Here is a 13,407-nt window from a genome sequence, read left to right on the forward strand (position 1 = left end):
TTCATATACTTAAATGGAAAATATAACAAACCATATATCTTAAAATAGATTCCACCAGCAGAACATCTATAAGATTTCAAACTCGCGATGCACACCTGCTATTAACTTCATTTTTCTTTTCCACTTTTAACCTTTCCATAAGAGAGAGGAGACTGCTAAACTTTGGACAAAGCCAAAATATGCTCTCCAGGTATGCTTAATTAAGGCTTGGAATTGATAAAGTTTGGAAAATGCCCATATCTATGCATATGTGATGCACAATGGAAAGAGTTTATTAATCCTTATTTGCTATATGAAAAACGTAACAAAAGCATGGATTTTACATGTGAAGTGTGAAATTTTTTCTTCTCCATGATATTGAATTATTTTTGTGTAGACACAGAAAATCTGTGGCTTATCTCTTCCAGTCATTTTGGTATTTCAAAGTTGTATTGCCCCACCAGGGAACTGCAATATCCCACCACAGTTATTCTGCAAGGTAATTTTGCGTTCCACTGCGGTGGATCACTATTCAGCAAACAACTCTGTAACTTTCTGTTAGGTATCAGCATGACTTTTTCTAGTGCTAAAGGAAAACAGAAATGGGGTGGAAGGCAAATAACAGTGCTAGACATCAATAGCAACTGCAAGGACTCAGCAGGATCTTGGCATTCACGATGGACATTTTTGCTACTGGTGCTGGAGGTTTCTTGCCACTTTGCTGGGCATAACACCCGTGTGTGGATGCTTGCAGAACTGAAATGGTAGGTCCTATTAACTGTGTTTATATAACTGTAAGAAAAAAAATATATGGAACAGAAGTGTTTCAGTTTCACTTCTAAATCTGACAAAGTCCTGAGTTTTTAAAAGAAATCAAATAAGTTTATATCAACACCATTTTTCATTAGACTTACTCAGATAAGTTCAATTATGCTATGGTGTCACCACCCTCATCGCTGGCAAGACCAAAGCAGAAATATGCCAGCTTTTCACAAATAACCCCATGCACACCGGGAGAGCTGTTGCCTTCCTGCAGCTTCCAACACAGGCCTATCAGTTTACTCTGGTTTAGCAGACTGAACGCTTCTTGAAACCCAAATTGCTTTGGAATCAATTTTTTCCACACCTCAGATATTTTAACATCCTATTTTACTTTTATTAATTTTTATATATACAAGATGTGAATGCTTTCCACCCTATAGCAAGATGCCCCTAGAATAATGTGATTGGAGACAAGAAAAAAACCCCTTCTTATATAGTAGTTTGCCATGAAAATTCAGAATGCTTCCTATAAGACAGTAAATGTCCAATGTAAATGTCCAATTTGACAGTGTGGTCTATACAACAGGGCATGTGAGGCATTTCTGTTTTCCATGAGTCTTCCCTTGGTGTAAAAAACTTGTGTACAGGTAAACTAGAGATGTAACAGGTCTTCAGGATATCCTACTGTTACTTACCTTGTGTTGCCTCCCTGACTGATCAACAAAAATTATTGCGGTGGACCAGCCATAAACCAAATAAGAAATAGGTGAACTTAAAATCAGACTGGATTGTCATTTTTGGCATAATCCTCAGGTGGCACCATCCCAGAAATGTTCCTGAGCCATAGATGCTTTTGCTTTCTCTTGCTTTGGCATGAACAGTAAGAATTAGTGAAAGGCCAGTACCAAGCACTGATGGAATCTGTGACAGCTGGTGAGTAGGATGGCCAAATTTTGTTTCTAACCACTCCCAGTCTTCCTACCATGGTATAATGCTATTTAGATAAGGAATAGCTCCTGGGCTCTTGGTTGGAGCTTCAAGCTGTCTTCTGTTAGGAAACCAAAGTGATAGCCACTCCCTAGCTATCCTCCATTTCAGGCTCAGGACCACTGGTATTCCTATGGTTTTCCACAATAACTAAGAGCTACAAACCCTTTTTGTAGTGGGAGGTGCTCTGTTGGGTAACAGGGCTTTTACCATCTCCATTCTGGCTCATAATGTTCACACCTGCACTGCTGCTTCTGGTGCTTCGTGTAAGCTTTTCTCCAGAAAACCAGCAGGTAAATGCCACATCAGCAGGGACTGCATAAAGGTGTCATCTCTGAGGAGTGGAAAACACGTGGGCCCTGAGGCCACCCTTTGTCAGGGCGCCTGATGTGGGTGCAAGCCCATGCTTGCTGCTGCAGTGCAGCCTGTGAGCATGGGGTCCTAGGGGCAGCACGCAGGCCGCCGCTGCACCGGCGCTGTGACCTGGGGGCATCTCTCTGCCAGGCAATGTCCCAGTCCTTCCTCCTGAAGCCTAATCATTTGCTGCTGGCTCCGTAGCAGCCACCCTGTGCCTCCCTGCTCTGGCAGGTAGGGGAGGGCACAAATCCAAAGTTTTGCTGATGCTCTCCCCATCACTACTGCATACAGGGATGGGGTCCTCGTTCTCACTCTTCTCTAAGGCAGGCATTTAGCCCGAGGCGCACACTGCCCTTGTGTGAATCAAACCTCAACTTAGCCCACCACTTTCATTCTTGACCGTGCAAGCAATTGTACTCTATAACCTAGCAGGCTCTTTTTCGGGGTGACCTCCTCAAAGAAACCTCTGCCCTTCATTTGATGGGACTGAACACGTTGCTGCCTACAGCCCGCGGGTCCGAAGGCTCTGCTCGGAGCTCTGGCAGAGAAGGGTGCGCTGCAGGACAGCACCATGCAGCCCTACTGGATTTCCATTTCAATAACACGTGTGTTGAACAAGGATTCCCCAAAGTCAGTGGTGGAAAACACAATTGAAAGCCTAAACATATGCAGATGGCATTCAGAGCCTGGGATGCTCCTGCCAATTTCTGCAACTGATACACGCTCAAAATATTTACTTAGGAATTCTTAATTAAGTAAACCATTCGGTAGTGGTGTACTGTTTCAGATGTGTCACAGTGTCACCACAAAGTATCTTGGTGGTTCCTTCTAACAAAGAATCCATTATTGGAATTTTTTATCAGCTATGGTGGGGTAAGTTTTCAGCACAGTGTGCCAAGGTTTAAGCCATGCAGCTCACCTGCTGTTAATGGGGTTTGTGTGGCTAAATCCCTTCATTCGTTGAGGAAAATGACCGCCCCCCCCCCCCCCCCCCCCCCCAACAGCAGCTTCAGGTGAATATCGAGTAGCGAGGTTAGGGGTGAGATGACAGTGACCCTGCGGGTGCCTGTTTGAAGGGCTGGTAGTAAGGCTGGCGCAGCGGGTCAGGGGGAAATGTGCTCTGTGCTGCTGTGCAGCCAGGAATACAAGCGAGGGTGTTGGAGGAGAAGGTGTAGCTTCTGAAGCTCCTCCTGGCCTGCAATAATATGTGATTTGCCCAGGGAGCAAGGATTGCTAAGAGGAATTTTTCGGACATTATTATTTTTTAATCAGAAGGTTAAAACTAACTTGGTTAAGTGCTTCATCTGTATGAAATGTGTTCTTGGTTTGGTTTCTCTATTTTATGTCTTCTTTTGTTCTATATTTGTTGGAACTGAATTTTAAGCACCTTGGAGAAATCTCAGTACACACCTGTGCCTGTACAGGAGCCTGGGGACAACTGAAAACTGGTTAGTTACTGCTGTTTATCTATACGTAGACAGTTCTACTTCATAATTTTGTCAAAGTTTGGATTCTTCTAAACCAGAAAAAAAAGAAAAAATTGTCCTCATGTAGTGCATGTGGTTGTACAACTGTTCGTTATAAGGATTTACTTTATATTTATGTATTTTCCACTTGTGCAAACACTCTGAGACCCTCTATAGGCTACAGTTCATCACAACCTTCCTATGTGTGAAATTCATCTGAAATTGCAAAAACATAACAACATTTGAAATCAATGAAATTACTAATGTGCTTAAGTTAAGCAAATGCCTATATTTGCAAATGTAAAATAGAGACTCAAGAAAGTAAATCATATATGAAGACTACACTTTTCTGATAAGCAACACTGCATTACATTTTATGTTCTTAAAACTCACATGATTTTAGGCCTTCATGTTTAATTTCTGAAGTGTAGTTCAAAGACCTTTACCTTTATGAAATGCTTGGAATAGATGGTAATTTTCATCGTTGTGATCTTTCAATTTTTCCACATAACTTTGTGAAAAGGAAAGCTGTAGTTGTTCAGGTCCCAGAAAAAAGACAGAACCATAACAAGAAATACATTTTTGGGGACAATTTTCATTTTTTTGTGACAGTAGTCATCTATCTTTGCATAATTAAACAAGCATTAATTCTGAAAATAGGGTGAAATTTGTCTCCCACTGCCATGAACTTTTGCTTGCTATGACTGCAGTCATAGTAATTTTTTCAAAGAATTAAAAAATGGATGTTTCAGGATTCTGATGCAGCAGCCAGGCCTTCCAAAACATTGCTCCTCAGGTTTAGTTTGTTGGAAGTTTGAACTGTAAAGTCCTATCCAAGCCCAGATCAGTGTTTTTTTTTAATTTGGATGTAACTGTTTATAACTATTGCTCAATCTCAGTGCTGAACTTTCCCTTGGATTAATGACTAAGTGATGAAGAAAGGTAAAAACTCTTTATATGCCAGTCTCTACTGTTAATTGCTTAATACATGTGACATTATTCCATTAATGCTCTTCAGTTGGATAACCCACGTGGATGATCTTTAATTGGATAACCCATGTGGACGACGCAGCATCAAATTCTGAAGTGTGCATGGGCTGTCGCAGTGCGGGATGGTTACAATTACTGTAAACTGTACCAGAAATCTTCACAAAAATGCTGCACTCAGGATTTCCTTGTGATAAGAATCAAGGAAGTTGCACCACAGGGAAAGATTAGATGGGAGAAGATGCCAAAATATGGCATGGGCATCTGCCTTTTGACAGTTATAAAGTGAAACATTCTCCATCTAGTAAAAAAAATAATGCAGCCTTCAACCTGCCAAGGGGAAGGAGCATGGCACAACCCCCCTGAGTGTGTGACAGATGCACGAACTGAGGCATGCCACAAGAAATAACAGAGAGGAAGCTTGAAATGCTGTTGGGTGCATTTCTTTAATATAAATAAAGTTTTCCAAAACCTCAGTTTCATGATTCAGCATTTCTTTTGGCAGTAAAATTATAGTAACAATTTAAAAGTAGGCTAAACAAATCTGAGGGAATATGCTGGTAAGTTCAGGCCAGAAAAGGGGAAGTCCCTGCAAGTAATAATAACAAAACTAAGACCCACTCCACACCCAATATTTGCAGTTTAATTATTTTCATGAGGAATATCTTAAAGCACTTTACAAACATAATAATTATGATATCTTCACAACACCTTTTAAGGCAGATATGGTCATACTTATTTTCTGGATGGATAAATTGACCCACTATATTAAAATACTTTGACCAAAGCCCACTCCGAAAACAATGGGAGACCAAAAAATACACTCTTTAACCTAATTATGTGACAGTAGCAATATGTATGGAGGAAGCAACTAAACTGGAAATTACACATGGGGTAGATACTGTGGCTAACTCTTTCTTGCTTTCCTTGGTTTGAACGTCATAAGTTTTTGCTCCTCAACTTGAGAAAATAGTGAAAACTGTGGGCACTCAGCACTTCTAAAAAAATTATGTCAGAAAGTTATCTTATAGCTTTTCTCAGTTTTTTTTATTTAAAAAAATATTTATATCATATACAAATAATTTTTATATACAATTTTTATTAGTAAGTTGCTTGTGTGGCCTCAGTAAGTCAATGACCATCAGGCAGCCAAGGGACCAGAACTGCATGTCTTGTGCGTGTGTGTTGAGTATGAAGTTAAATTTTGAATGTGCAGGTCTGTTCTTAGGGCCCAACCCCAGATACCTGCAGGATTAGGTTTTCCTAGAAGGGTAAAAAGGTCAGTGTCTGAAGCAGCTGCTGTTGCAAGAAAAATGGGTTACCAGATGGGGAGGTCTTGCAGGATGCCTGGGCACCTGCTCTGTCCCAGAGAACCATGCCAAGCCAGGTGGAGGGGATGGGGTAAGGATGGGGCAGAGCCTGAGAGGCACCCAGAGAACTGCTGCATATGCTGAGCCAGGGAGGTGTTGGTGACAGGGAGCCCTGGCTGTTGCTCTGCTCTGAAGAACAGCTGTAGAAATCCACCTTTTCCTCAGCTGAATCACTGCCTGTGCATCCCGGTAGAGAGTGAGTGGCTGACCTGGGTTCCCTTCAGCCTCCCTCAGGGAGAAGAACCACCGACTAAACTGTAATGGCAGGGTCCCCTGTCCCTGCGGCATCTTCAGGTTACTTACTCTATACAAGGTACCTTTCCCTTGTCATAACTTGAAAACCATGGAAGGGCCAGATGTGGATCCTAACATGATTTGAGAAAGGGTCCTGGCATTTTATGGTCATCAAAGAGTTCCTGGACACGACATATCAGCTATAAAGGAAAAATGCTTTTCTTTGCATTTTACTGCAACATTTTCAGAATGTACATCCTACTTGGTGTGGAAAGTCGCTGAAGTCAGAGAGATCAGGTATGAAAGAAAACAACACCTTCATTTGTCTGTTTCAGGAAGTGCTTGATTTTTAAAAAGCCAAATATTGATACTTGCCCCTGTGATTTTCATCAACTTTTGAAGCCATAAGTTAATATATTAAGTACCATTGTAAAGGTCAGAGAATCTGATCTCTACATCAGACTCATAGTTTTTTTTTTATAAGATTATCATATCTCTTGGAAAGTCATCATTTAAAGATGTCGTAATTTAAATATTTGATTCAGTTGTTTAAATAGAGATGGGCCAGAAACAAAACGTTAGCTCAAAACCTGCATGAGTCTTGAGGACTCACTGGGTCTAATTGATGCTTCAGCTTTGTTGCTCAGTACCCAGAGGAACATGAATTAAAGCCACAGATCTGAGTGCTCCTGCTTCAAAGACTGTGAGTGGTGGAAGCTGCAACTGCATTTTGTTCTTATTTTTGTTTAATAGGTCATACCACATGGCATGCATGCTCTGTGTTTGCAATACCTTGTCTCTGTATCTATAAACCCCTCCCAAGCCATAAATGAAAAAACACAGTGAATATCTCATGGATTGTTAACTTCGGTAAAGATGCACAAATACCTATTGAAGGCAGGGTGAATCATCATGGAATTTCCATTTCACAGTAAAAGTGGTATTTCATTTTGGCCAGGGTGGAGTTCTCCATTTCACCCTTTTTGCTCTGGCTTTACTGTAGTTTATTGAAATGGCAAAATGAAACACTCTGAAATGAAGTTGAAATGTAACATTTAGGTAATTTCGCAGTTACCTTTTTGATGAAGATAAATTCCTATAAAATTCTTCAATTTTGTTTAGTCAGTATTTTCCAAAAGCAACATTTCCAGTGGGAAATTTTTAATACTCAGAAGAAAGGCTTGTCAGTGTTCACGATGGAGAGGAAGGTAATGGGGAAGTTAGTTTGTATCCTGCTACTAACCTGTTTATATATTGTGACCTGTTACTGTGGAACTCCACTCAAGCCCGAGGTGCTGGAGCATGATCTGGATAATCACCTTTACCTTACAGAGGCAGTCAACAACAGAATTTGATGGGAAAATGAAATTACCCACGTGATACAATACCAGCTGGGACAAGCTAAAGAAGGGAGAGGGTTTGCGGAGATGCATCCTTGCAGGTTCCAAGAAGCAGCAGTGCTCTTGGTGCCCTGGTTTGCCAGCTGAGGAGCAGGAAAGCCTGCTGGGCAGCATGGCAGGTGCTTTGCCAGACTGGTTGTGTAGCTGTCTCAGGGTCCATCACACCATGCTGAGCAAGGCCTGTTTTGCTAATGCAGCTACACTGGTCTCTTTGCTCCTGCTGACTTGTCCAGAGTCAGTTGAAGCATCCCAGCATGGGCCTGGCTGGTACTTGGCAGATGTGATCTGAGGCATCACTGAACATGTACCCCTGCTGTCTTATTTTTTCAAAATATTACCACTAAAATGTAGCTTCTAAAGATGTTGAAAAGTGAGCTGAAAAATGAAAAATAAATGTACTAAAGTGAAAACATATGGCAGGTGCAAGTTATATGCAAACTTCATAATGAATTCTGAAAATATACTTGAAGAATGAGAATATTTCTAGTCTGGATGGCACATACTAAGGATTACTCTTATGGGCTTTGTGATATTTGCCAGATCTAAAAGCACAGTCATGCTGGTGAACTTTCATTAATCACTTAATACCCTGAGTGTAACAATGGGCAAGACGGTTGGTAGCGTCGTCATTCTCTAAATTGTGCTTAACACTTTCAAATGAGGGATGGATGAACTGGCTGTAGTAACTAAAACACCGAGCCTGAATCTATGTAAGGCCGTTCAAAGCAGACATGAGTTTCAGCAATTTGTGGACAATCAATTATCACTGTTTTTGGCTTTTAAATATGTCTAGCTTCCCACATCTCATCAGCTGATGGCTCTGTGTAGGACTGGAAGCAAAAGTGCCAAAATTCTGTTCCTTTGCTGTTTCTGGCACAAATCAGATCAGGATTTACTGCAAGATTTCCAGACTCTCTTGACAGATCAGAGAGGCTGGGATAAGTTGGCATAATTATAGGAATCCAAACTCCTACCACTCCCCTTTGCCCAGCGCCTTGCCTGCCGCATGGCAGCACATGGCAAAAGCAATTAATGGCCTCAATTTGGTTATAACATGTCTTTCTGCTTTTTTTTTTTTTTTTTTTTTTTTTTTTTTTCTTCAGAGCTTTGTCTTCTGTGGTGGCTTTAGGAGCTAATATCATCTGCAATAAAATCCCAGGCCTGGCCCCTCGGCAGCGAGCAATCTGCCAGAGCCGCCCTGATGCCATCATTGTGATCGGGGAAGGGGCACAAATGGGAATCAATGAGTGCCAGTACCAGTTTCGGTACGGAAGGTGGAACTGCTCTGCGTTGGGAGAGAAAACAGTCTTTGGACAAGAGCTTCGAGTAGGTAAGGGTATCTCTAATACAGTGCTGAAGTGATGCATTGGGGCTGGTGTTCTTTTAGCTTTCTCATTCTCATCCTGCAAAGGTTTATAACCCTCTGGTATTTGCCTACTGGGGCTCAACAGTGATGCTCCAAGAACAACTGTGGTCTGTGTGTTTCCACTCATTGAAAAGTAACTGGCAAGAGACACGAAATCTCTAGTGATCTGTAGATGAAGTCATTCATATCTGTGCAACTTCATACCCAGCAATGACCCAGATGCCTGCACCCTGTGCATCATCACACCCTGTGAAAAAATATTTCCAACTGTTGTCCTGTTAGAGGTTGCCATAATAACTGTGGTGAATGTTACGGCCAGTCAAAAGGGAAGTAAAATCAGCTCTAAAAAATCCCTCTGCAGACTTCCCAACAGCTTAGGTAATGGGACAGTCCCAATTAACTGATGGAAGTACAGTGCATACAACACTGGCCTTCTGATATAAAGCAGCGGTACACATCCTTTTTAGTGTTGCTGTCATACTGCAAAGAAAATACTGCAAGTGATTTGAGGCAGGAAACCTATTCAAAGAAAATAATACAGGACCTTGGCCTGACAAGCTGTTAGCTGGCAGAAGTTAAATTGATCACTTTCCATTTACCCTATGTTTGACATTATTTCATAGGGGAGATTATGCAAATTTTTTCCAGCACTGAGATCATAATTTTCGTCATTGCCTAGCTGAGTATCCTAAGCCTATCCCTGACCTTTCCTCTCTCCCCAAAGGGCTGCCCACTTACCACCCCCCATACTGTCTGCTGCTCAGTGTTGGGATAACATTGTTTAGTATGTGGCTCTCACAGGGTGCTCAGAGTGATAACATCTGTCTTCTCAGTGGGGTTGTATCCTGTTCTTCTTGTGCTTGATTCTTCCTTGGGTAACACCTCTTTTTTGAATTCAATGGTTTGGGTAAGTCTTGTGCCTCCAACACAACTGAATGTGGTCATACATAAGATCTCATTAAAGCTGTGTGAAAAAAAGGCATAACATTTCATCCCACCTGCAAAGAAGAAATTACTTCCATGGTGCTTTGGTTGTTACTGGAGATCAAGGCTTTCATTTTTTTTCCCCAGCACTCTTGTGAGGTGAATGCCAAAAGCTGAGGTACGCTTAAGTCAATGGTGGAACTGAATATTTTTTCGAAGGACATGCAAGTCTGAGAGTCTGGCTGAGGTTTGGGCATTTTTAAAGGGCACAGTGGCCCAGCTGTAAAGTGTTGTAATTGAATAAATCCATTGGCATCAGGGGAACTGAGCTGAGCTACACCCACAGAGAATCTGTCATATTCTGTGAGCATTACTCCACACCAAATCACAGAAGTGGAGAGGTCTAAAACTAATAATAAAAAGACCCAGTAAGCCAAATCAATGGCAAAAGAAGTCTGACCTTTCGAACTTCCAAAAAAAGCTTGGTAGAATTTTGTTTTGATGCTGAAAACCTGGTGGTGAGACATTTGCTTATCAGTGTCTCTTCCCACATTTGTCCTATTGGCTAATTCTTTTTAGATAATACTTCTTGCCTAGCTTTGTGTCTAAAAGACTGTAAGCGGAAGGCATTAAATATTCTCAAGACACCATATACAGGCAATAACCTGACATTTGACTTTTACCTTCAACTTTAAATGAACTAGAAAAACATCTAGCCACATGTCTTGACTATTAGACACACAGGTCTGGTCCTCCTTGGTCACGCTTATGCTTATTTATCTTAAGTTGATGTCCAAAATTATGTTGCTGCCAGAAAATACAGAACTGCCAAACATACCACTGTTGTACTTCTTCATGCAGTATTGTGTTGATCTGCCAAAGCTTGCAGGCATGCTCTGGCCCTTAGTCAAGCCCTCTTAACATCTGTCCTTGAAGAGGCATGCTCTGGAAGGTTGTACCAAAATTAGTGTCATCACTAAGCTTCCCGGTGAAAAGGTTTTCACCAGTTCTGCTCTCCTCTTTAAGGCGAGAATCTTGTGGCACATCATCAGCTCCATCCTTGTACTCATGAGTAATAATCCTTTTCACCAGAGAGACTCCTTTCATCCTCAGAAACCTTGCAAGTGAGCGCAGCCAAAATGCCTAAAGAGGACTAAAAGTCATGCCTCTGCTTTCATTCTGAACGTTTTTATACAAAATAAAAGCTACAGGGAACAAAAATTGTTTGGCATCAAGATAGACCAGCTATTAGGTTAGTCAGACTACAAAGTCTGAAAAACCCAAGGTTTTCTTGAGCCACTGGTCAAGCCATATTTGCCAAAATGTTTCCCAGATTCCTGACCTCTTCACCGAACCTGGGTGGTTTCTTGCAACTCTGAAATGACTGATGTGGAATTTGGTGGGTTCTTTTATGGCTTAACCCAAACACAGACAGAACTTGGCAGTTGCAGCTGAGTTCTGCTTTGACATTTGTTGGGTGTGAAACCACACAAACTGTAACGGATGGAGAAGGTTTACATGACCCTGCCAGCTAAGCCAGATGAGTTCCATGCAGGTCTATAAAGGATCCCATGATCCACATGTCTTTATTTGTTTTATTAGTGGAGTAGCACCCAGAGATGATGTGGTCAGTATCTAGGAAAAGGAGAGGGTTTAGGAAGTGGTGTTATTACACTAGTAATATGTAGGGGGGAAAATGTAAAAAAAGTAAAAAAGGACGAAGCTTAAAGAAACCCTACTTAAAAGTACAAAATACTTGTAAGCATAAATATTCTTATGTGTAACAAAACACGTCTGTATCTGACGCACATGGCAACACCGAACCAGACATGTGGTTCTGCCTGAAGAGACTGAAGAAATAATTAAGACTAAAAAAGATAGGCATGTTTTTCACTTCACCCCAAAGGAAAGCTCATCTAGCTTCTTCCCAGAACTGCTTAGGGAGATGAACAATCAAGGCAAGTTATTCAGGTAACAGCGTGGAGAGGGTGAGTAAGCTGTGATAGCATGAAATTAGTTGCTTTTTCTCTGTATGGGAAAGAAAGGACCCACTCTTTAGCCTCCAGGCCAAGACTCTACCACTAACACTGACAGGTGCAGATTTATGTTTATGGTAATTCGTACCCTGATGCAACACTCCCCATCAAAACTCATAACAAATCCCCCGACTCACCCAACATGGGGTTTCTCCAACATGTGTGCACCTGTTGACAACAACATCTCTTGGGTGCCATTATGTTCCAACTATGCATGTCTTCCAGCCACAACCAAGCAGCAGCCAGAAGGCATGGCACAGGAGCAAATGTCCACTCATGTGGCTTCTGGGGATCCTACTGTGCCAAGGGAATCCCCAGTAAGTTAGCTAAGCTGGATTGGTGCTGAGCCGTTTTTTCAAAGAGTTTCTTCAGTGAATGAGGGCTGTACCACCTATATAATACATGGGAGTCTGTATTCAAAACAACTGAAATAGCTTAGAGGACAGTGTAACAACTGTAGAAATTATGTTAGGCATGGGGCGTTCATGTTGGTGTGAAAGATTTATAGCAGCCAGAGCTAAAAAGTGATGGAGAGTTCCAAATTAATAGCATGAACAAAGGATGTAGCATGGGATGAATTAGCCAAGCATTGTGCATAGCTTTTTTTGGTATATTTATATCTGGGAACTTTTCCATAGTCATGCCATCCCCAAAGAAAAATCACTACTGCACTCACTTCACTCATCCTGTCTCTGCACATACTTATATTTGTCAGCTTCCTGCACTCATCCCTGGTTTTCATGCCACCTTCTCACATAAAGTCATCTTTTGCACTCTCCACTCATTCCTCTTGTTGCAATCTTCATCAACATATTGCCTCTTCAAAGATTACCTCTTTAACAGATGGATCCAAAAATTAATTGGTTAATGATATTGTTATTGATAACCATTGTTTAAAGAGAATTGACCTAACTTTCTGAGGGCAAGGACAGTGATCTGGAAAAGTAAAGCCTGTGGTCCTATCAGGTTATTGATGCAAAAGAGCCCCAGCATGAGGGACTGGTCTCTTGTCCTCTAAATGATGGTTGGAACATTCTGTTATGTAGGTACCTTTAAAAGTTACAGATCACTAATAATGTTTGGAAGCAAATAACTCCACACAACAAAGTAAGTAGTGCAGCCTCTGAGTATGGAGTCAGAATCAATGATGAAAGTGAAATCCACTGTTGTTCTTTGACAGTGGATGATTCTGGCTAATTATTTGTGCATTGACCATTTCTGCTGGAGTTCTCCAAATTGAAGTGCTTATAAACAGACTGCTCTTGCAAGTGTTAAATTCAGGGCAAAAATAAGGTGTTTTGAAAAATATAGCTGTCCAGATATCAAAAGCAATCTGTAGATGTCTCCTTTCTCAGACTCATGATGTGGAAAATGATCATGATTTAGTATTCATTTGGCTGTGTTGTTGTTACAATGATTTGGCAAATCATTGATCTGGGCCACTGACAGGGGAGAATCAATGAATAGGCAAAAAACAAGGGAGTTCTGAAGTTTTTAAAAAATCTCTGACCTTTTGTATTGTTCTGTGGTTTTCTGGCA

General features: G+C 41.3%; 1 protein-coding gene across 1 annotated transcript in view; it reads left to right on the forward strand.

Moving 5' to 3' along the window:
• The window catches only part of WNT7B (Wnt family member 7B), a 115,867-nt gene that overhangs the window by 39,406 nt on the left and 63,054 nt on the right, over positions 1–13,407 (forward strand). Inside the window, exon 2 of the mRNA XM_080393372.1 lies at positions 8,646–8,872. Coding sequence (XP_080249498.1) covers positions 8,646–8,872 — 227 coding nt within the window. The remainder of the gene's footprint in view (positions 1–8,645; positions 8,873–13,407) is intronic.

Source organism: Falco punctatus, assembly GCF_963210335.1.
Source record: "Falco punctatus genome assembly, chromosome: 6".
Taxonomy (NCBI): domain Eukaryota; kingdom Metazoa; phylum Chordata; class Aves; order Falconiformes; family Falconidae; genus Falco; species Falco punctatus.